The following is a 25,095-nucleotide window of genomic DNA, read 5'->3' as shown; positions in this document are numbered from 1 at the left end:
TCAACAGACGTCTGGCAACACCGACGGAAGTCCACATCACACAACAAGATGGCGGACAGCAGCACGGAGGCAGAATCTGTGGTCGCAAATTTAAACGTAACTTTGAACGAAACAGCTGGTAATGTCACTGCTAAAATTCCAGCCACTGCTGAGGGAATGGCCATCGCTTATGGTAGCCTGGTCATCATGGCTTTGTTACCGATATTTTTCGGAGCATTTCGGTCCGTAAGATACCATAAAGAACAGAAGGTAAGAAAATGCAAAATTGCATGAATTGCATTTGCGTACGTACACAACACATGAACATGCCATATGCTGCAATCCGTTTTCTGTTTGTAAATTGTCTTCAGACACTTAACTTCGAAGTGCTTGTTGTAGCATGTAATAAAATTGTAGAATGTCTGTGTCTATGTCTGGTGGTGAAAGAATAACATTGTTGATAGAAATTAGATAAATTTGAACAGAACATTTATTTATTTTTTAATCTGCTATTTTTTTATAAAAAAGTTAAATCCCAAAATAAATTTAAAATTATTATTTTAATTCAATTTAATTTAATTAAAATAAAAGGCATACTGTTTTTCTTCAATTAAATGCCTCCTGGTCCCCACCAGTACCACACATGGTCGATTAAGGGGGTACTACACCCCTGGCCAGAATGTATGCCTATTTTTTGCATTTTAAAAATTATAGCGCATTGGGGACAAGTAAGATATGTATATATTATAGGGGCAAGGACTACAACTACTGCACTATAAATTTTATTTCAGCACAGACAACTAGTTCACCACGTAAACTTGTATGGCTCAAAATTCGGACCGCTCGCCATTAAGTTTACTACTTTCTGTGTTTTGAAATTTGTTGACGTTTTAATGATCCCCGATTTCCGGTCGATTATTTTAGCTGTGTCATGTCACGTGCATGACGCTAGTGGGTACCAGCCAAACTTCAGAAAAAAAAATCACGATCGCCGATAACGATGTGATATGGGACTTACACAGGATTACACAGAGATATTTCTTGCCAAAATTGGACCATTTCTAGGTAGCTTGGCCCTACTTTGTCTGCGTTATATGAGAAAGGACAGTCTTAAGTAAGTAAATGTGCAACGCTTATGATGTTTTGATGTTTTGGGAGACTGGGAGGGATCAGAACAAAAAATGATGGAGCCTATTCTTGATTGTGTAATATTCCTTCAACCAGCTACCGTGCGGTAACAGTCTTATACGATGGACAGATAGTATCAGTTTGTGAATGAGGACATCGTATAAGGGCGCGTTCTCACTATGCCTGTTTGATACCAGGACGTGGACTCGATCCTACATCGAGGCCACTTCCAAGCATAGTGAGAACGCGAAATAAGTGGTTTCGATCCTACATCCAGGATGTAGCATCGAGACAACCTCATTGAGGTAGTCTCATTACCTAGGACGTGGTATCAAACAGCATAGTGAGAAGCGTTTACAAGTGGACTCGATCCACTTATACCGAAATGTTGTATGCATAACCTTGATGGCCGTCGTTGTACTATAGGCCTATACAATATACATGTCTACATTATATAATTTTCCATGATAAAATTTAAACATGCATTTTCAACTTAAAAATTCGTAGCTGGTATTATAGTACAAATTTGCTTTATTTCATGTAATTTACAATATCTATTTTTTATGCGGAAAAGTCGAGGGGAAAGTGGATATACACGGACGTTCGTTCGTTCGAGATGCTTGCCGTAGTTTGATGCGCAGCATGCTTCTCGTGCAAGGTGAAAACAACGGCATCGCGGCCAGATACAGATTTTATCCAGTTTCAGAATTAAACAAAAGCGACATTGGGCTTTACAGTATAATACAAAAGGATATTCAGATGTAATATTCGTTTTTGAGGTGTATATTTTGCTAGACTGAGTTAAAATTACCAATCAAAAATAGTAGAGGTTGTGTTGCGTGTGAATCGGCGTACTTAATCAGAAATAACAACCCGATGTATTTCTCTCAGGGGGCCTGGAAATAAAACATGATCTTTCCAAATTGATAGTCTATAGTAAAGTTTTAGTAATAGATTTGTGCTGTGAGTTCGGCTGAAAACATGCATTGGAACAGAATTCGTGACATCATGGTCATGCATTGAAGCGCTTGATATTATAACATCCGGGTAAGTGGAGTCGATCCTACATCAGCATTTTGGTGTTAGTGAGAACGCGAAATCAATGTGGACTGAGTCCACTTGTATGTGGACTCGGACCTAGGTACAAGACCCCATGTCTGTAGTGAGAACACGACCTAAGTTCCTTGTACTAACAGACAACAGTTGTGGGGTTACAGTCAAAAATGAGGGAAACCCAATATTTGATCAATAAATCAATAACTACTTGCTTTGAGTTGCTGAATTTTCAGTACAGTATTTATAGTCCTTGCCCCTATAATATACATATCTTACTTGTCACCAATGTGCTATAATTTTTGAGAAAAATGCAAAAATAGGCATAAAATTGGCATGGGGTGTAAAGTTGTTTTCTTTAAACTTCTGTGGTAGTGCCTGTGCGTATCGCGTACACGCGCGTAAACACAAAAGCAATAAACAATCACGCTGATTGGCTGATCAATGCACTTGACAACAAGCCGGCTGACCCATTGGTCTTCGGCGCGGCGCGTAGTAGGCGACCTTGTCACTTAAACGCGATCGCAATTCACCAGCGCGTACCCGGACCACGGAAGTTTAAAGAAAACAACTTTAGTACCCCCTTAAATGGCGCCAATAATCGGTGAACATCTGGTCGGAAACCCAGAATTCTGGAAGTGAACTAGAAGTCAGCATTCCCAAGTTCATAGTTCGTCATTCAGGGCCTAGATTTCGTCTTGGTTTGCGAGAATCAAAATCCATCATAGTCACTGCACTTACTGTCGATACAATGAATGAGAGAAATTGATTCTCGCAACCGAATCTTACGAGAATCGTACTGTGATTCTCGTCGAAATCTAGGCCCTGTCATTTCAGTGTGAGTTTTAAGCTTACCTAACAATTATAACGGGAATTATCCTTCTAAAAATGACCTCTAAAATTTACTGAAAATGCGGGGGCGACTATTCGAGGAAATACGGTACGGTACCGGTAACTGTCTGAGTCCAATGACTAGATCTAGCACTGACTACCAACATGTTGTGGCCTGGTAACCTGGATAAAATTTAATTCAATCGATCGTCCAATCCTAGTTCACCTGAGTGATCATGTGGTTTGCCGAATGAATGGAATCGGTGTCGGAACAAGGATTGTTACTTGTAAACATGTGTATGATCTATTGATAATTAGTTAGGGATCGTTTTATTTTAACCTCTGGCATGAGAGATTGAGAATGTGGGTTAAAGATAAGCCACTCTGTGTTCTCATTTTGCAACTAAAATAGGCTACGGTACTCATAAAGCTTAAATTTGTGGGCCAGGATGCTGGCCATCCATGTGTAATTGAAAGATGGCGGATATACCAAGCACCCTCACTACATTCGGGTCTGTGAGGGTGCTTGACCAGGCATAGTCAAGCATGTGGATAGGAACTTGTGCAAAATAATATGCACTGGATGGTAAGCAGTGTATGTAATAGATAAATAGATCTGCAAAACATTACTCATTATTACTGTTTTCAGGAAATGGACATCTATTCCCCTTGCCCTTGATTTATATTATTGATGTTCTTGTTTTGTACCTGGTCAGTGATAGTTGTATTTTGTGTGTGTATGCAATTTGTTACCCAAGTTTAAAAAAAGTACATAACATGCTACAGATACTGTACTTAGTAGTGCCTACTTACCGCACCCGGTACTTTTTTGTGTGGACTAGGCCTGGCATTTTCGGGTAATTTTGTACCCGGGTACCCGCCGGAATTTTCGGGCGGGTAACCGGGTACCTGAAATGCAACAAAAAAAAATTTTTTTTTTTTTTTTTTTAAGTTTTTATTTTTTCGGTTTTGTAGTGTCTCTGGACCTAGACCTAAATGCCAGGATCATTCATGGTTGACCTAAAAAAAAAAAAAAAAAAAAAAAAATTCAAGATATTATGTTATTTTTTATATGAAAATTGATAATTTGTATTCATGTCATAGTCTATTAATGATTTCAAAATGTATTGAATTTGAATGCATTTTGAAATCATTAATAGACTACGACATGAATACAAATTATCAATTTTCATATTAAAAATAACAAAATATCTTGAAATTTTTTTTTTTTTTAGGTCAACCATGAATGATCCTAGCATTTAGGTCTAGGTCCAGGGACACTACAAAACCGAAAAAATAAAAACTTAAAAAAAAAATTTAAAAAATTTTTATTTTTATTTTTTATTTTTATTTTTTTATTTGGTACCGGGAGGGTATTTCCTACCGGGTAATGTAATCTCGGCGGGTACCCGTTTACCCGACCGAAAATGCCAGCCTTAGTGTGGACCAGGACTTATTGTGATTTCATTGCATGATTCTGTTCCCTCTTGTTTAATATGAAGTTGTGGGATGCGTATGTCTATGAATGCCCCATAGAGGATAACACAGTATACCACCAGCATCAATATGATCTAGTACTAGTAAGTGAATGATGGTGTGCCTGATTAGAGCTCATTAGATTCATCTCAAATTGTGCTGGCTCTGGCTGCCTTTCTCCAACTTATTGCTCTGTGTTTTGATCGGAAATAGTTATTTAGTTTCTATAATGGGCTATTTTGGATTATGGAGTACAATGTAAGTGAAAAGAGGGTCAATGTAGCATTGCGTAGTGTAGTCCCGAGACATGTTTCACTGGCATAAATTGTTCTGAAAACATTCTTCCAGCTAATAATATCATATACTGTGAGCAAACCTATATAGTGGTAGGTTTCAGTTCTTTTTAGTAATCTTTGTTTTAACTGTTTTTAGCTAAGAAACAGTTGCACCTTAAAAGTGTCTGTGTTCTAATTATTTTAACTCAAAGTGTCTCTAACCTAATCACAGCACAACTCAAGTCCTGATCCTGCTGGGCTCTCCTAATCCTTACAATACAAATCTCAACACTCAAATCCTAAAGTCTTTAACCCTAAAATAATGATATGAAGACATTCTGTATGGTTCTTGCTGCCTTTTCATATCTGTTGGAGAAAGACAAGTCAACTATCCACACCGTCGTACCCATAATTACCGGAAACGTTCGCCTAATGGCGCACCTGTGCTCCTTTGCCCTGGGGTAAATTTTATGTACAAATAAAGAGCTCCCTCCTCTAAAAATCCCAACAAGAATTAATTATAAGGGCATGTGCCCTTGTTTACTGGTCGGATTTTTATGAGAGGGCACTTTTAGTTTGTGTCTAAAATTCCAGTTATGTCAAGGGAGCCTATTAGGCGAACGTTTGCGGTATACACGTACTAACCCAATAACCCATGATTACAATTTTTCTATTATAAAAATGCTGCAATTTTAGCTGTGTTGAACTCTGAGATGTTTAGTTCTAAAATGATATGTTGTAAAATCTAGCTCTTCTTTGTAGATGTAGCTCTTGTCCAGAGCATTGGATTAGTTTCAGAAAGTTCTTAAAATATACCATTTGAGGTTGATGGAGTGTTATCATAGCTTTGCTGGCACTGCTGAGGAAACCCAACTCAGTGTAGGTTATAAAATAAATGCAGCTGGTCTTAGATATTTTTTAAATATATAAATCGCACAATCAATTTGATATTATAAAATCCTTTACTCTTCACTTTCTTCACCTCATTTGTGGCGCATCAGACTACATGAAGTGGTATGAGGTTGGGTGCAACTTACAAAACATTTTACATCCTGAATGTTGGGTTTTTTTCATATCATTGGGACAAAGAATTCAAGAACATCAAGTGAAATTACTTAATACAAATGAGGGTACTGCTGGATTCTCCACTTTCCCATTTGACTAACATGCCCAGAAGAGGATAATAAGAACTTTTTGGGTAGAATCGCACATATCAATACACTTCCTTTTCAGCCATTGTTTGTTGTGTTGTGAAGTACTTTTCAAAGTGTGGCATTTAAAAATGATAAATTTCATGCATATTGCATTTAACGGTCATTGCATGTCAAAGCTAATTCACAAAGCCACAGTAAAATCTGCATGTTTGTTTGCAGTGTTTCACGGTCTGATTTAAACCTACACAATTGTATTTAACACTACTAACAGTGCAACACCATATGATCATAATCTCATTGAATTTATTTCAATAAAATTGCAATTTTTGATCTGCTAAATAATGAATGTTTTAAAAGTCTTTTGGAATTATTATTAGCAGAGAGCTGGAGAAAGTTTTTGTTTATTTTATTTAAAATCTTATTTAAAATCTTAAATTATGAAATGATACTAGTGACCACCATTAAAAAACAAAACTTGACTCAAATGGGGTTAATGGAGTCAACACCTTTTATTTCTTTCATGCACATGACCTAGTTCTTTTCGTTTGATGAACAGGGCGCATGCATTGGCAAAGGGACTTTGATCAGAAATGTATTAAGTTCTATACCAATACCATATTTCCTCAAATAGTCGCCCCCTCAAATAAACGCCCCCTTCAAATAAACGCCCTCACCACTTGTTTCAACCAAGATGTTTCAAAAATGCTGATATTTCCATGCTATCTTGTGTAGTAAGCTTACGAAGTTGCTCACATGGTGGATAATAGCGTTGATAATCGGCGAAAATCTGGTCGGAAACCTGGAAGTGAACCAGAAGTCAGTATTTCTAGTTCATAGTTCATCATTTCAGCGTGAGTTTTAAGCTTACCTGATGATTTTAACAGGAATTATCGTTCTAAAAATTACCTCTAATAAATGTGCCCCGTTTGGAAAGTGCAACGCCCCCGGGGTGTTTATTCGAGGGAATATGGTACTCTCACTCTATGCAAGAAGCAGTATCAGAAATGATCATATTTTTCAAACACAACCCAAGAGAAACCAGGATCCATTGACAATGATATGTTATTGTTTGCATTTATCACAGGAGAATGGCGAGACCCCGGAGATTATGTCAGATAGAGATGCAGCTATGTTTCCATTGATTGCAAGTGCAACATTATTTGGTATCTATATTGTGTTCCAGGTAAGAAAACATGTCAGTTCTAAAAAAGTTAATGTTATTTTACTTGTAGGGCTGCTCCATCTTAACCTTGAGTAACTACAAAACACTACAAACAACTTTACTGCGTGTGCGCATCCCAGGAGAGGTGATGACGCAATCACCCTACATGTAACTAGCGTAAGACCCGTGGCTAAGTGTCGGCGGCTTAGTGCTTGGCATGCAAGGGGTCTCGGGTTCGAATCCCACCTTGAGCAAACAGCATCTTTGTTTGTTTTCTCTCTTTATTTCTCCCTTCTTTCCCTTCCAGTAGCCAAAAAGCCCCCCAGGAGTTAAGGTTAATGGTGATTAAAACTTCTGATTTACTCTGATTTAAACATGTTTTTATGAAAAGATACAATTTTCCTTTTAACAATGTGGTTTCATAACGGATTATGTGGTAGACTTTGTGCAACGATCTTTTTGATTGTGGTTCAGGAATCAAAGGTGAATAGGTGATCCAATGGACAAATCATTGTCGGTGCAATTTTTTAATTGACAAGGGGACACTTTTCTCACAAAACTGGCCCCTAGATAGTGAACCAAAATATCAAATTACAAGCAAATAGTGCTTATTTAACTCATCCAGCACATCTTTATTTTTATTGGCCCCTTGGTAATTGGAAATGGCCCCTGGTTCTTCCAAATCTTGGTGAACCAGGGGCCACTTTTTTGCCAAAGTGGCCCCTGGTTCAAGCTCTCTTATTTTCACCCTTGCTGAGCAGTTATTCTGTACAGAGAGTGAAACTCTCCAAAATGCCAATCCAGATTTAACAGTAACAGGTACCAGTAATGTTCTGTTTAAAAGTTGCAATTTCTGATGCCAAATGTTATGAAGCAAAGCTGTCATAAATGAAGTTGAATTGGGCTAAAAATACATTCATTGTGAAATAGTACAGATCTGGATAGAAATGAATTGTTGGACTATTTTTTTTTTATTTCAGATTTTTTCCAAAGAGTACATCAATCTACTCCTGACTGTATATTTCTTCTTTCTTGGTGTACTGGCTCTAGCTCATATACTAAGGTAAGTACTTTAAAGGAAGGCGTAAAGGAATACATCTCAAACCTACATCAGCATAACATGATAATAATATTTATTTGAATTACTTGCAATACAAAAGTAACAAAATAACAGAACATTTGACTTTACATTTCTTAAACATGACAAAAGCAAGTAATTCAGGATGAGTGAATGGGCTAAAAGTCCAAACACATAAGTGCCCACTCATCCTGCACATGAATAAATAGTTAAAACTCAAAAGTACATAAAATAGCAACAGAAAAAAAAAAGATTTACATTCAGACAACAAGATTATTAACATGATGCAATTCAGAGGGAATTCCATTCCAAAGACGTGGGAGGGAAACAAACATAGAATTAAAGAACGATGAAGATTTGGCAGTTTGGTGCAACAGCCTAGAATTATCTAAAACACTTCTTTGAACCAGAGAACTAAAAGAAGCAGGCCCAATCTCATTGATTATTTTAAATCCGAAGACTAATCGTTAACACTTGTAAACATCCTCAAGCTTAATCAATTTAAGATCTACAAGCCTCTCAGAATATGAAGGACGATCATCAAAATCAACTTCAGGAAAATCTTTGTAGAACAAAGTATGTGTGATTTTCCTCTGGATTTTTTCCAATCTATCAATATGATTCCTTTGAAATGGAGACCAGACACAATAAACCTGCATGCCCACAATATCCTGTTCGGTTGACTCCTTTTTCAAAAGGGGTGTTGGTTCTGTTGGACAGTATCCAAAAGAAGTAGTAGTAAGCCTACAGAATCATAATTATCAAAAGAAGTTCCTTGTCAGCAGTACAAGTTGTGTTATGGGCACAGTTGTGTAGCAGTAACAAACAGGTTTTGACCTTGTTGTGAAGTTTCAAACTTCAACCAGTTGAGCCATCATCATGATGTTGTGCACTAAGGAAAAACCACAAAGGTGTATTTATTGGATGGTGGTAACTAACTGGTTTTGTGCAAGGAATGGGTAACACTCTGCAGTGAGTTGTACTGAGGATAACCGAGGACAAAGACAAAATAAACAAGTGAACAAAGTGAGGAGTCCAGCTCAAATGACAAAGGAACATAGATGGGCACTTTGGTTTGATTTTTCCGGTGTCACTTTGCCAACTTGTAATTTCATGATATTCTCTCAGCAGAAGTGAAGTGGTCATGTTTTAGTGTACTTATCGTCACTGGGCGGGAAAACCTCATATGTACTTTTGGCCCTTGAACATGGATAAAGCCTTGTAGGTGTAGACTTTATATTGAAGAGGTTGCTTCATCCATGTTCAAAGGCCAAAAGTGCATGCAGGAAACACCTTGTATTTACTTTTGGCCCTTGAAAATGGATAAAGCCTTGTAGGTATAGACTTAATATTGAATGGTTTGCTTCATCCATGTTCAAGGGCAAAAAGTACATGAGTTTTTTCCCGCCCAGTGACGATATGTACAAAGAAGAGCATGGCAAATGATTCACAGTGTCAGTTTTGTAAACAATATTTTCCCACCAAGGTTCAGTTTCACAAAAACTTGCAATCAATCTTATAATTGAATTAATATGGGATTACCGTTTACAAATCAATTGTGAGATCGATCGTAAGGCAAAGTTGTGAAATGGAACCCAAGTTAAATATACAGAGTAAGAATTTAAACAATGTCCATTTCTTATACTTAACAGTCCCATTGTGAGGAAATGCATCCCAGAAGCACTGCCAAATGAAAGCTATCACGTCATATTCACCAAGGGTTTATTAGAGAGAAAAGAAGGTACGTAAATAAATTAGTCTTGAGTAGTACTTGGCGAAAGATGTACTTTAATGTTTTTGTCACTAACAAGTTGGGCATGGCCACAAAAAATACCAGCTCATTTATGTCGCTCACACTGGTCATCTGTCAGACAGCTGGGTAAATTTGTAAGATTTACCTGCCCAACATCAAAGTTATCTTCCACTGGTGTGTTGGTGACTTAGGCCAAAAAAATAAAATAATGGTTTGTCTCAAAGCTCACGAGTGGTTTGAAAACAAATGCGAAATGCGATTTTTTTTTTTTTTTTTTTAGTTTTTTCAGAAAAATTTGGAGAAAAAAATCTGATTTTAGCGAATTTTTCCAGAAAAACTAAAAAAAAAAAAATTGGAAATAAAAAAAATTCGGCATTTCTTTTTCAAAATCTCACGAATTTACAAAATTGCTGCTATGAGCTTTGAGACAAACCTTCTTTTTTTTTTTTGGCCTTATAAGGTATATTCATGGTGTAGTAACACAAGTATACTGGTCCTGTAGATAAAGTGCAGTAGCCACTGCCCCATCAACCAACATGATACATTGTATCATGACACAGTGCATAATTACAACAACAACAAAAAGTACTAAACTATTGCATGCATTCAAAACTTCCCATATTTAATTAATAGTTTAATAAATGGATACATATGCAGTAAGATGTGGCAGAACAAAAGTAAACATACAATACTTTTTCAATGGATTACTGCAATTTGCTATATTAGAATTATGGGATTTCCACCATTTATTTAAAAATGGACAATTTCTAATGTAAGATGATCAGGGGGTATGTACTCAACTTAAGGGCAGAGTAATGGGAGAGAATATGGACCTTTTCGAGCTTCATTATTTCTGAATTGTATGTCCAAAGTATATAAAACTATACATTTTTGGAAAGGAAATGAGTCAAGGAATCCCATGGTGACGTCAGATTTATGCAAAAATCTCAAGTTTTTGAAAAAATCACAAAAATTCACCTTTTTACCCCATTTTTTTTGTGACAACTTAGAAAAAAATCCGTTCGGAGAAAAAAAGAATCAGTTAGCTTTTCGTGAAGAAGAGACATGAACTTAGGGAAGGTTTTTTATTTTTTGAAATTGCGTCTCTTTTTTGAAATATTGAAAAAAACATGTGAAAAAAGCAATTTTGTCACTCTATTAAGCTAAAAATTGCACATAATGGTGTATATTTTTGTTTAAAACAAATATTTAGAAAAAATGAGAAAACCTTCCCTAGGCTTTGATGTACTCTAAATGATAGTGCAAAAAGTTTACCTTTTGCTTGCATATTTTTCGAGTTATCTTGTCACAAAAATCGTGCAATATTGTCAAAAGTGAACTCTGAGAAATCGACGTTTTAGTAAAAAATGTCAAAATTATGCACAAAACGTCCTTATATTTTAAAACGGTACGACTTTCACGCTTGTAAAAGCTGTATCTGGTGCATGGTCTAAATATGCATCTTTTTGCACCAATAAATCTATAATGTCTGCTTTCAGTGCGCCAAAATTCAAAATAATAAAAAAATCCAAGTGGCATTTTGACTGCAAATTGTTGTTTTGTTTACACCACATTTGCTGGCGTGAACAACATACCGAATGCGCCTTGACTGCGTTGGACATACTCGCAGAGTTGCGCCGCGTCATGCTACGCGTATCGCGCGTGTAATCACAATATTTCGCATTCGCGCATTTCTGACTCATTATTTCCGCCAATTTACTAAGCTGTCTTGAGCCATGTGACTTTTTAGAGTTGAAAAGAGTGAAACAAATCAAGTAAAAATACGAGTAAATATTAGCAAGTTGTATTTTATCAGTTTCAAGTGAAAGAATACATGTTAGTGTTGATAAATATCAAGAAATCTCAAATTCGGGCGTGAACGAATGTGTCTTCCATTACTCTGGCCTTAACAAAGCTTCGTAAGTCTCAAAATTCTTACTAACTTATGACAACTGTTAAGTTCCATTTCACTAAACTGACTTACGAACTGTACCCTTTGTAAGTAATAGGGATTTACTACAGGGACCCTTCTTCAAGTTATAAAGCTTCGTAAGTCTCAAAATTCTTCGTAACTTACGACAAGTGGTAAGTTCCATTTCACTAAACTTACTTACGAACTGTACCCTTAGTAAGTAATAGGGATTTACTACAGGGACCCTTCGTCTAGTATTGGGTATTCATAACTTTTAAGTAACGGTTACTTGAGTTGTGAAGGGTTAAAAGTTTAAATGAACCCCAGATCTGTCACATTGAGTGATTGATAAACCATATCCAGGATAACAGGGAATTGAATTTAGTTCAGATGCAAAATGTGATGTATCCAAAGGCTGTCGTATATGAGTGTCCTGTAATAAATATTACAATTTATTTATTTTTTGTTTAACTTTTTAGTGTGTCCTTAGTTCTTTTTGAATAGATATTCAATTTTGAATGAATAAACTATTCATCTTTTATTTAGGAAATCTTTATTATATTTCTTTGATACTTAAGGGATCTAAAATGAGCGTTTATTGCTTTTCGACAGTATTTTTTGTGGGACATGAGAGCACCTCAAACCTATCGAATTGCATTCTGAATACGAAGCATGTCTTTCTGATATCAAATAATTTTCATTTTTTGAAAATCATAATATAATACAAATTTTATGACAAATTATAAAAAATGCTATTTTTCAAATTTTGATATATAACAGTCCTCGAAGTAAATTATATAAATCTAATGATATATTCTTAAAGTGTATGTAGCAGGGAGGAAAAGCCGACGGTCAATTGAAAATTTTTACCTTTCATATTGAAGATATGGATTTTTTCCCAAAAAGACCTAATTTTTTGGGTGTTTTGGGGAAAAAATCCATATCTTCTATACTTAAAGTCAAAATTTTCAATTGATCGTCGGCTTTTCATCCCACCTACATACACTTTAAGTATAAATCATCAGATTTATAAAGTTTACTTCAAGTACTGATAAATATCAAAATATCAATTTTTAATGATTTGCCATAAAATGTGTATTAAATTGCAATTTCAAAATTATTTGATATCAGAATGACATTCTTCGTATTCAGAATGCAATTCGATATGTCTGATGTGCTCTAATGTCCCAAAATAAATACTGTCCAAACGTTCATACCCCAGCCCTTAATAAACTATCAATATTAGTCAAATTCAACCCCCCCCCACACACACACAAACACAGCAGCGATGGCATATATTGCTTTCTGCATCTGAACTCATCTCATTGGCTGATCAATCAAAGGGCAAAAAAATTACATGAGTTTGGTATTTGTATGTTGGGCATACCCTTGTGAACAGTGCAACGGCAGTGTCTTGAATAACATACTACTTGAATGCACATAGGTCAACCAATTCTGTAAGGTAGTGATTTTTTTTTCTAGTACAAAATTGCCTATAAACTAATGGTGTTGCTCTTTTTCTCCATTTCTTTTGCAGAGTTGATGAATTATGAGTTTGATAACAAGGATCTTGTTTGTCTATCAGCTTCAGCAGTGGTGGGGGTATGGTATCTATGGAAAAAGGTACACAAATATTATCAGTTTGGTATTAAGGGATGGGGTATGAACGTTTGGACAGTATTTATTGTGGGACATTAGAGCACATCAGACATCGAATTGCATTCTGAATACGAAGAATGTCCTTCTGATATCAAATAATTTTGATTTTTTGAAATTCGCAATGTAATACACATTTTATAGCAAATGATTAAAAATTGATATTTTTGATATTTAACAGTACTCGAAGTAAACTTTATAAATCTGATGATTTATATTTAAAGTGTATGTAGGTGGGATGAAAAGCCGACGATCAATTGAAAATGTTGACCTTTTCGTATTGAAGATGTGGATTTTTTCCCAAAACACCAACAAAAAATTAGGTCTTTGGGGAAAAAATCCATATCTTCAATATGAAAGGTCAAAATTTTCAATTGATCGTCGGCTTTTTCCTCCCAGCTACATACACTTTAAGAATATATCATTAGATTTATAAAATTTACTTCGAGGACTGTTATATATCAAAATGTGAAAAATATCAAATTTTAATAATTTGTCATAAAGTTTGTATTGTATCGTGAATTTCAAAAAATGAAAATTATTTGATACCAGAAAGACATTCTTCGTATTCAGAATACAATTCGATATGTCTGACGTGCTCTCATGTCCCACAAAAAATACTGTCAACCGCCAAAACGCTCATTCCAGATCCCTTAAATGGTTGGGATTAGAAATGTGATATTGTTAGAATGGTGTTAATGCACAAATCTCTTGATGAAATTAACATGCAATAACCCTGAATGCTACCAGGGGTTACAAAAGGTTACAGCACAAAGCGACTGCAAGCGCAAGTGTCCTGTATGATCGGATGCGTTAGCATCCAAACATTCATATGTGGTGTGATCAGCGTTCGAAATAGGGCCGGTCAGCCGGCCATTGGCCTGTAACTTTTTGGCCTGGCGGTAACTTTTCTGACTGGCATTTAGTTGCCCGGCCCGGCTGGCCGGTAACTTTTTAAGGTCAAGCCCGGCTGGCATGTAACTTTTTGAGGCATATTTCGAACACTGGGTGTGATCAAGCAAAATTATTCTTGAAGTTGGACATATTCAATTTTCAATTTCGTACACAATTGTAAAAAGCATTTGCAAACTACATTTGCAGAAGACCCCATTGAATTTGGACAACCAGTTCAAAAGATGTGAACAGTTAAAGAGTTTCCAAGACAACAAGAAATGACTTCTGACATTTTTACCCTGAAAAATTGACTTTTTGTAGATTTTTTTTTTTTTTTTGGTAGGGTCAGTTGCAAAAAGCATCAAGTTAAACTGCTTTAAAGTATGTCTTACAACATGTACAAGGAAAGAGAGTCCCAGTTATAAAATAAGGTAAATGGTATTCTAAAATGTACCTGAGTTGTGTGCTATATAGTATGATCTTTTCTCTTGTTTCATTGCAGCATTGGGTAGCTAACAATATATTTGGGCTGGCATTTGCCCTCAATGGTGTAGAGTTCCTTCAGTTGAACACAGTAATGACAGGGTGTATATTGTTGGGTGGGCTGTTTATCTACGACATCTTCTGGGTGTTTGGTACCAATGTCATGGTGACTGTGGCCAAGTCGTTTGAAGCTCCAATCAAATGTAAGTGTACATTTCTGTAGAATTGTTTGTGTATTATTTAATGAATTCGCTGTCGTAGACGTCACATCACATTGGTGACCCCGGAGCGTTACCAATAGCGACTGGATTAAGCTTCTATGATAACCACAATGGCGGTATCAATGTATGGAATTTAAAGATCAAAATTTTAAATTACCAGTCATACTTAAGACCTGCAACCTTCATGATTTCAGAAGAAAAACATCTACTAAGGCTTACTAGGCATCAAAATCCATAAGAAATGGCTAAAACTTAATTTTCAAACAGCATAACATCAACATGTTTGGGAATTTATGAATTCTACATACAAAGCAATGGGGAAACTCTAACCTGCTCTGGTTTATCCTGTCTTGGCAATTATGACTCTAGTGTAGGAACACTCTGCTGCAAAACATCCACCCATGTTGGGCTTTCAATTGGAATCTAAAATGTGGAATACTGAGGTGATTTTGTGTTGCTTCGTTCAGTACAGTGTATAGAGCGTTGTCATGCAAACCGTGTGATCCATCACCAAGGAAGTAGTTGTAACCACAGCAGGAAATGATGTTGGTCTACGGCGAATAGGATGAACATAAAATGCATTGGGCTATTCCAGTTGAAATCCTTACACCCCTATGGAAGACATGACAACTTCCACAGAGGGAGTGTGAATTTCAAAAGGGTTTACTTGAATGGGCGACTCCATTTGAAATCTACACCCCCTGTGTGGGAGATTATGGTCATGTCTTCCGTAGGAGGTGTATGGTTGTCAACTGGAATAACCCATTTGGATCAAAGTCAGTGTGGACAATCTATGGTCTGCAGATCTGATGGGACACAAAATCTATAAAAGGGACTTACCTGTAATGCTATAAAATCATTGGGCCAATGTCGTAAAAAAAGAATGCTGGGATCACGAAATACTCCTTTAAAGGAAGTCTCCGGCAATCACAACATTAATGCCTTATACATGTATGTAAGGAAAATAAGTATCAAACACGAATCACATTGTTTTATTTAAAACAACTCATAGTGACCATAAAAATGAATAAAAACGTCCATCTTTCAACACGTGATTTTCAAAATTCCCGGGCGTCGAAATTGTTGAGTGCAATGACGTCCCAGTAATGCAATGAAGGCTGACGACAATTGAAAATAAATAACATTACGTCATTGCATTTAGACCATTTCGGTGTGGGAATTTTGAATATCGCGTGTTGAGAGACGGATGTTTTTATTTGTTTTTATGGTCAATATGAGTTTGTTTTAAGGAGGCACACAGGGTCACTAATTATCCATTATTATTCACCTCATAACTCGAAAACTATTTATGTAAAGTATATAAAAGTATACATTTTTTGAAAGGAAATGAGCTCATAAATCCATTTAAAATGTCAGTTTTGGGTCAAAAACTACAATTTTGAAAAAATCCCAAAAAGCGGATTTTTTTGACCAAAAATTTTTGGTCCGCCATAAAAAAAATTATTTGAAAATCAAAAACTGTAAAACATGAATTTTATTAATTTAGACAAATAAATCTAGAAAGTGTTTTTTATTTTTTGAAATTTTGCTTAGTTTTTAAAATATAGGCAAAAAATGTGTAAAAACGTGTAACCCGTGTTCAAATTTTTGAATCATGGGTGATAAAAAAGTTCTTGGCCCTAATTTAAAAAAATTAAAAAACACTATCTAGATTTTGGCCATATCTAAACGTTTGACTTAAAAACTTACCTCAGTGATGCTTCATTTAGACGCTATGGCGGACCAAAAATGGCTAAAAGTGGTCAAAAGTGAACTTGCCGAAAATCGCGATTTAGAAAAATACAGCGGATTTTAGGTCCATTTTTGAAGATTATTCCATAAAGATATAATCCGGTGACTTGAGACGTTTGGTCAAGTTAGAAAATGAGAAGGGGCGTCCAACTGCAGCAGATTGGCATTTTTTTGGTGATTTAGAAGGTAAAAAATACAATATGACAAAATTATCCGTGCACATTCGGCAGATGTTTATCCACATGGTGCAGCCATTTTATTTACTGCAGTCTTGTTTCCATGGTGCAGCAGAGCTTCCGGCAAGGTCGCGGCTGACGGCGTCGGCGTTTGAGGAGCGACAGAGGCAGCGGAAAGACAGACAGGTTACGCGAATAAGTTGCACAGTGCATGGTCGTGTTGCCGCAAACGAAACCATGATTATTTGAGCACAATTTTGTCCTGTTCCGTATAAAAAAAAGATCATGCTCTGTATCAAAATTTGCGGACACCAGAACATTAAAATTAGCATAGAATAACTGACAAGCAATTATTTTAGCAGATAATCAGGAAGTTTTATGAATAAATTGAGACATAATCATGATAATTGCGATTTCTGTTTTGTACTAATTTTCATAATATTGCTTTAAAAATGCAATGTTTTTAATTTATCGTTTTTGGTGATTTCCTTTCTTTCTTTTTTTTTGGTGTTGACATATATTGCATTTTTATGTTCATTGTCCTTTTCTGAACCGCAAACATGATGTTGTTACTACATGTACTCGTTGCTTTTTCTTTTTAGTTGGTGCTTGAGAGGCACCACAGCGGCCACAGGAATCCCAAGTAAAATTTTAAAGGATTCTGATGTGTCGCATTTATACTCAATATTCGGTTTTTGTTATTGTAATTGTTTGTTGTTATCATATTTTATTTTTAACTTTTTACGGAATATCAAACACGTACAAAAGTCATAGGCCTATTATAGGTTGTAAAATATGTTGTACCGCATAAAAAGTGAATAAAACTACAACAACAAAAAAAACCAAAAAAAACTGTTGTTGTTTTCAATCAAATAAACGTGTAAAAAGTGGGGTAAAAGTTGTAATATGTCTTGAATAAACTTCTTGTAAAACGGACAAAAAGTAGGCCTTTATATATGTTAAACGGGCAAAACACGGAGAGGTCATAAGAAAACTGAAAAAAAAACACGGACATTTACATAGCCTAACAAAACCGAATTTCAAAAGTAGAAAACGGAACACTTATGGCTTTAAATTATAGACTGTGGTTTATGCAGTAGGCCTATATGCCGTATATAGGCATCATGCTATAAAGAGCGTTTTAAAACACTGCATGAAAACATTCACGAAATGCTTTAAAGCAGTTTACCTTTTAAAGTATGCAGAAAACATTATAGGCCTAAACGTGAAAGTTGAAAGCCAGACAAACATTGCAAATAAAAAGGCATTCGGCCAAAACATTCACAAAAAGTGTTGTAAAACCAAAGGCTTTTATCGCAATCATGGTATATGGTAGACCTAATAGGCCTACTAATGGAAATGTAGTTAAAATGGGTTATGAAAAAAGCACGAATTTGCGTTTTCGATTATATTTCTCGTTTGAAATTATTATTTAGCATTAAAACATTCATGAAAATGCTTTCATAAACGCGTGCTCGCTATGCCGATTTCAAATATCGACATTTTTGACTTAAGGTTGTAGGCCTATGCCTAGATGGTCGATATGATGTATTGAATTGTCAACGGTCAATCAGGAGTAGAGAACGTTTGAAAACGAATCTTAAATCCGTGTTTTAATAACACTTTGAAACATTATTCAGGGCCTTAGGTATCTAGGCCTAATATTTTTTTTTTTAATTATAGGCCTACCGGTATAGTAACTGCTTGCCTATTTTTATGGACTTCAAAATGAAGAGCGAGATTGAACGACCGCAGAGGCTCCCGAACCAAGGCTGGGACTGCATTAAATATAAGCTAATATAAGGCCTATATTCTTGTCCAACTACACCAACTAATTGGTAAATCAAATAATAACAATGAAATGAATGAATGAATGAATGAATGAAATAACAAAACAAATTTTAAACATAAAATAATAAGCCTAATGATGTACTATACGGGCTAAGTCTAGCCTACTAGAAAAATATTTAGGGCCTACGTTTTTTATCGTATCTACCAGATTGCGTCATCATTACAGGGCTTCTTACGGTTAACTACTTCTTACAGATAAATTTCATCTTTTCACTTTTCAAAACAAAAACAAACAAAAAATTCTCTATTATGTTCATATAAAAAAAAAAAACTAAAATTTATACCACTATATCAGCACTTTTTTGGCGAAATTTATCGAGTAGGCCTACTGATTCTGGGACGGGGACGGTGGTGGTCTGTCGGCCCACAGTTTCGCAATGCAATGGTGCAAGCTTTACCTACCTTGGAAGAGATCAATACGATAAAATACGGTAGTGATCGCGATTGGCGACTCAGCGCCTCAATCAGTAATCACCTCGCCCATCCAGTTTACCATGTGTGCGTGTCTTTGCTAGCTGTACGCCGCAGTATGCAGCGTTACGAGAACGCGATCTATTATGGGAAAACAATGATTTATTTGCTTTTGCATTTTGACTAATTTTTAATGAAAAAGGGTCTTTAAAATAGCTTTTCTTATGGTTTAAATTTTAAGATTTCTTTAAAATCTATTAATGACAAGATAAAATACGGTTTGAAGATGACATTAGTGATGAAAACTCAATTTTGGCCATGTAACACTTCAGTGATCCTGTGTGCATCCTTAAATAAAACCATGTGATCTGTGCTTGATAATTATTTTTCTAATATATATAAGGCATAATGTTGTGATTGCCAGAGACTCCCTTTAAGGTGCACTGGCCAATGGAAATGAATTGCAAGTATTTCATGGATTTTGAAACAATGATGATGTCACTTTTCATTATTCACTATTTCCCATTTGTTTTCATACAGTAAGTGGTGGATTTCATCTAATGACCACCTAAATTATGTGTAAAACATGTCTATAAGCACTAACAGTTTAACAACACATTTTCTTTATAAACCAGAACATAATTCAAATTTGGCAATATTTTTGCTAAACATAGTCATCTGCAAGAAATTTTTTGTACATACACATTATGTAGCCAGAGGTTTCCAGTGGTATAAAAATCTCAACCTTTTTTTGAGTAAAGTGGGGGCGATGAGGCTGTAAATCACAAAATGCCTTTTTAAGATGTTCATACACTCACTCAGGGAATCCACCATTGTGGATTGTCATATATGGGATCCCAAATAGCAAACCATGTGCATGTGTTGAAAGGACAAAGGTCAACAACGTAATCTCTAATTAATTTGCATTTTTTGTTTTCCAGTGGTGTTCCCTCAAGATATACTAGATAACGGTTTGGAAGCTGATAATTTTGCCATGTTGGGATTAGGTGATGTAGTTATTCCGGGTATATTTATTGCTCTACTCCTCCGCTTTGATGTAAGGTAAGAATAGTGTGATGGAGATTCCATCATTCTTAGTAATCAATTAATATCCTAATTATAGAATTGTGTATTTTGTAAGACGAGACACAATACAAACTATAATCAAATTAAGTATTTCTTGGCCAAACTGGAACATGCGCGTTGCGTTCATGTAGTGTACTAAGCGTGTACGCAGTGTAAGGCGCGTGTATACTTTCTTCAGTACCGCGCTATATTTGTATGTGTTTATCGCGGAGCCACTAGCGTTCACAGTGTTCCAGTTTGGCCAAGAAATACTTTATTTGATTATAATTTGTATTATTCAATAGAGGGATTTTTTTTTGTCATAATACTTAGGTATTGTGTATCATGTTGATTTAAATATGAATTGCGTAACATCATGTATTTTCAGTTTAGCACTGATGGGTGAAAGATTTGAATATAAATGTTGATTTAAAGCCCCAGTTCGATATTTCCAGCCACGTTATTAAAATATGGATACTGGAAAAACTAATTGATGCATTCTAATAAGTTAGTTAAAATGTAGTCAGTGTTCAAAAATGTTGAACTGTCCAAATTATCTGGATCATGTGGACATTACTAACAAATTAAATACAATGGATAATGATATATAAAAATGGTATTTGTGTAAATAAATCCAACAAGCCAAGTGATGGTCAGAACTCAGTCAGCCATTACTGGGGTCTATCTGCATTTCTGCCCCAAACTTGTGTTGTGACTGCCCAATTGAGTAGATGAAAGCTCTTAAAAATTGATTATATTGTATTGCATTGTAACTCAAATCATGATATTGTCTGAATGTAACACAGGTGATGGAATATAGTTTAAAACCCTGTATTATTTCACATTTCAGGTGGGATAGATCCCATCAATAACTGCCATTGAGGTGTAGGAATGTGCGAAATTGGATTTGTCTATAAGAGCATAAAGAGGGGCTTCTATACTTTGATCAGCTTGTAATCGGTGGGAATTGTTAGGCTTTTACCACTACGCCAAAAAGTAGACCCACATTAAGAGTGATAAAGTTGACCTGTCTGGTCTATATTGCGCGTTCTGTTAAATAAAATCGACAAAGTATAAGACTTGACTTGTATTAATAATTTGTGATACTTCTGGCGAGATGTCACAAGACAATTCTCGAAATAAAATATATTGATATTAATCTGCGATGCTATAAGCCCTGCCAATTAAGAGCTGATCAAACTATAGATGAGTTGACATCTGACGTCAATGCCTGACAGTATGCGCACGCATCATCACAATTTCCATTGTTTTTTGCCTGGCATTGTGCGCGCATCATATTTTGTTCAGGGCTGGTGTTTTTAAAACTCCCGCCACATCACAATAAGGCCATTGAACAGTGTAGTGGTTGCATGGGATTCACTCAAGCATATCGATATACCAGTCCCTTGCCTTTGTTGATAAACATTGAGGTCACATCATCTATACCTTAATCCTTACAGCCTGTTGCTGCTTTTAACAATTCATTCAAAATATCTTCTATCTTCCAGCATGCAGAAGCAACGCCGCACATACTTTTATTCCAGTTTTACAGCATACATCCTAGGTCTACTAGCCACCATTGGAGTGATGCACATATTCAAACATGCCCAACCAGCCCTGCTTTACTTAGTGCCTGCTTGTATCGGAGTGCCATTGTTTGTAGCGCTCGTCAGAGGAGAAATTAAAGAGTTGTTCAAGTAAGTAATTTTGGAAGTGGCCATGTGGCAAGGCTGTAATAGTGGGTTAGGTTAATTGTAACTGTATTTGGCCCTAATAAGCACCATGCCCTAATAAGTGCCCCCCTACAAAGTTTTCAAACTGGGAAAAGGCAGTCCCTAATAGTAATAAGTGCCCCCATTTTCAATACACATCTGCCCCGAAAAATAAAGAAATATTAACATACCTGCCAACTGTCCTGTTTTACACAGATTTTTCCCTTTTCTATGAATCTGAACAGTAAAAAACGGACTTGTCCCGTATTTTTGATTCCAGGAAAAAAAAAAAAAAAGTGCTGCTCCTGTGAAAAAGCGGGATTTCCACATGGTTTTGACAATCGTCACAATCTCATGGTAGCCTGCATTTTTATAACAAAACTTGTGCGTTGGTGGCAGTGATTTGTGGTGCAGTTTATTTTTCTTGGTGGATTCTTGAGTGCAATACATGCAAAATTGAACATGGAAACACCACAGAAACCAAATAAACCCTTCTAAAGAGATTGTAAAGTACAGTTTCCATGCATTTCTGAATCTTGTTAGGGGCATAACTAGGCATTTTGTAGAGTGTGCTGGCGGTGTCCCGCTTTCTGAGTTTCAAATGTTGGCAGGTATGTATTATCAATATCAGTCATGAGGAGAGGCACATTTTGAACATCACCTGATAGTCGGCTCAATATGTGATCACCTGGGTTTAAAAAGCACTTGCAAAGGCAGAACTGTGGTAACTTGACATCCATGAACTTTTAACAAATGGGTATCCTAATAAACTGAAGTGTCCCAGGCACTTAATTATTTCCCGACTGATAGCGCAGCGCCTTAGACCACTCAGCCGTCTCCCCCTCCGGCCTAAAATAACCTTATGTATTATTGTGACTCCATTGTAATGAATGTTGTCTCTTTCTTTGATCTATATCACAGGTATGAAGATAATCCAGAAAAGGACAGAAAAGACAAAGAGAGCACAGAAGAAGAAGAAGAAGAAAAATCCGAAGCCAAAAAGGACAAATAACAAAAAGTACAAATCTTAGGGTCTCATTCAAACCAAATCGACGAGTGAATGCACTTGGGTCACGAGTGCAATAGCTGCCATGGGTTTTATTACCGTCCATTCAGGTGACACATATAGACACCCTCAAAATATGCATTCCTAATGGTTTTAACCATATGAAAGATACCAAATTTCAAACAGTAAAATGAAGGTACTAGTACTTGATTTGCTTCAAGCATGTCCAAATATAGCAACTTCCTAGAAGCACCTTAGTTGGACATGCACAGGTGAAAGGAACAGTAAGCCCAGAAGAATCATTCCATATCCATTTTCAAGCCCCTGCAGCTCTCCCCCCACCCGCCTCCACCTGCAGTGCTGTCGGTTGATAGGGTCTCTTCACTAATTCCAAACATCTAAATGGCTTTTCCAAATACTCATTCCCAAATTATGAACTCAATGGTTAGATATAACCCAGGTAGCTATTGCACAAAGGAACCTATTGCGGTCACCGCTAAATGACCCCAATCCTTGATCTAACCGTCACACAAAAATGCTTGTGGCGTGTTAGCATCGGGAGGGGTAACTATAGTAACGAAACAAAAGTACCTACCTACCTGTCTGTCCGCCATTGTATTTCTGAAGTGAAACAACACAATATCAAACTGATAACCTGCGAGTTTGTAAGACAAGCTCTCTCCAAGAGAGCGATTATAGGCAATATCCATGCATTACATTCAGTAGTTTCAAGAGTTTCGAGCCGAGTCTCAATTTTTCCTCGACGTTTTAAAAAGCTGTCATAATTTGCTTTTTGTGTGTTTTAAACATACATGAGGAAGATCACATTATTAGCAGCTATGAAGTTGCATCATTTTTTGAACTTATAATCTCAAGATGAAAGATTTCATCGTTTTATCGTAGACAATTAAATGTGTATTATATTGGCAGATGCACGAGCAGTGCAATGGCCTATTTCCTTTCACTAAGTTCTGCATACGCGAATCTTTACTATGCTCGTACATGAAAATGCCAATAATCATTGGATTTGCAAACTTTTGTTTAGATATTTTAAGTAATTCTTGGCCCTGGTGGAATATACATGCTGTATCAAAATGATTGTTACCCATTAATTTGTGATGTTTATTGAAAAGCATGCCTCCTCCAAATGCAGCATTGGATACTCTCAAAATATCCAGAATTTATAGTTTTTATGGACTTTTTGGTACAACCAATCTAGGCCTACATATTATTTTTGATGTGTCAGGCTCATCCATTATCATGTGCATGCATGTGTTTGGATAGTATTGAACTTTTTTTTTTTTTGTGAAGCTACATGTGTGCCAACTCTTCCACCAGGGCCAAGAATTGCATAAAATATCTATGCATTTACTATTTAGCCTAACCACTTCGGTCAGAATGCATGTTGATCATACGCTTTGTTTTGGAGATGAATTTTGTCATTCTTTGTGCAGCAACATATTAATAATGCACACAAACATGCTTATCCAAGGAGTATCCGGCACCATTAGTTTTCTGTATTGACATGCCATTCTCCAGTTGGCTGTTCCAGTTAAAATCCTTACACCCCCTATGGCAGACACGACCCTAATCTCCAACGCAGGGGGTGTAGGTTTCAAATAGAGTCGCCCATTCTGGTAACCCAATTTGAAATCCACACTCCCTGTGTGGCAGATTAAAGGTCATGTCTTCCATAGGGGGTGTATGGATTTCAACTGGAATAGCCCAATGTTGCTTTTGTTGGATACACTGTGGACCACAATGGCCTCATCCCAATGGCATAGTTCAATAACCTCAATTAAACAATAATAGTTCCAAAATTTGACCTCAAGTAGCAGAGTATGAGTTTTTGTACCCACATTTTCAAAGGTCATTCCATGAATGTAAAAATGCATTGGAGTTAAAGAACTGTGCCCCTGATAGATGAGCATGTTGTGGATACTAGTGATAGTAAATGATCTGGGCAACTTGGGAGGCATGTGGGTGTGGCTCATGATACCGAAATGGTTGGATGCTCCTCTCTTCAACAAACTTCCTCAAATGGTCAGGTTCATGGTGGGTACGGTA

The 25,095-nt window shown here is 36.3% G+C and overlaps 1 protein-coding gene across 1 annotated transcript; it reads left to right on the top strand.

Moving 5' to 3' along the window:
* Positions 1 to 10: 10 nt before the first annotated feature.
* On the top strand, positions 11 to 24,240 carry LOC140165983 (minor histocompatibility antigen H13-like). The gene is made up of 9 exons (XM_072189343.1): positions 11 to 249; positions 6,981 to 7,079; positions 8,039 to 8,121; positions 9,789 to 9,877; positions 13,339 to 13,424; positions 14,854 to 15,037; positions 20,187 to 20,307; positions 21,819 to 22,007; positions 22,944 to 24,240. The coding sequence occupies exons 1-9, from the start codon at positions 49 to 51 to the stop codon at positions 23,032 to 23,034; spliced, it is 1,143 nt and encodes a 380-aa protein (XP_072045444.1). The 5' UTR covers positions 11 to 48; the 3' UTR covers positions 23,035 to 24,240.
* Positions 24,241 to 25,095: the final 855 nt, after the last annotated feature.

This window comes from Amphiura filiformis, chromosome 12, assembly GCF_039555335.1.
Source record: "Amphiura filiformis chromosome 12, Afil_fr2py, whole genome shotgun sequence".
Taxonomy (NCBI): Eukaryota; Metazoa; Echinodermata; class Ophiuroidea; order Amphilepidida; family Amphiuridae; genus Amphiura; species Amphiura filiformis.
The sequence above is the reverse complement of the archived record's forward strand: the minus strand, read 5'-3'. Positions and strand labels throughout refer to the sequence as shown.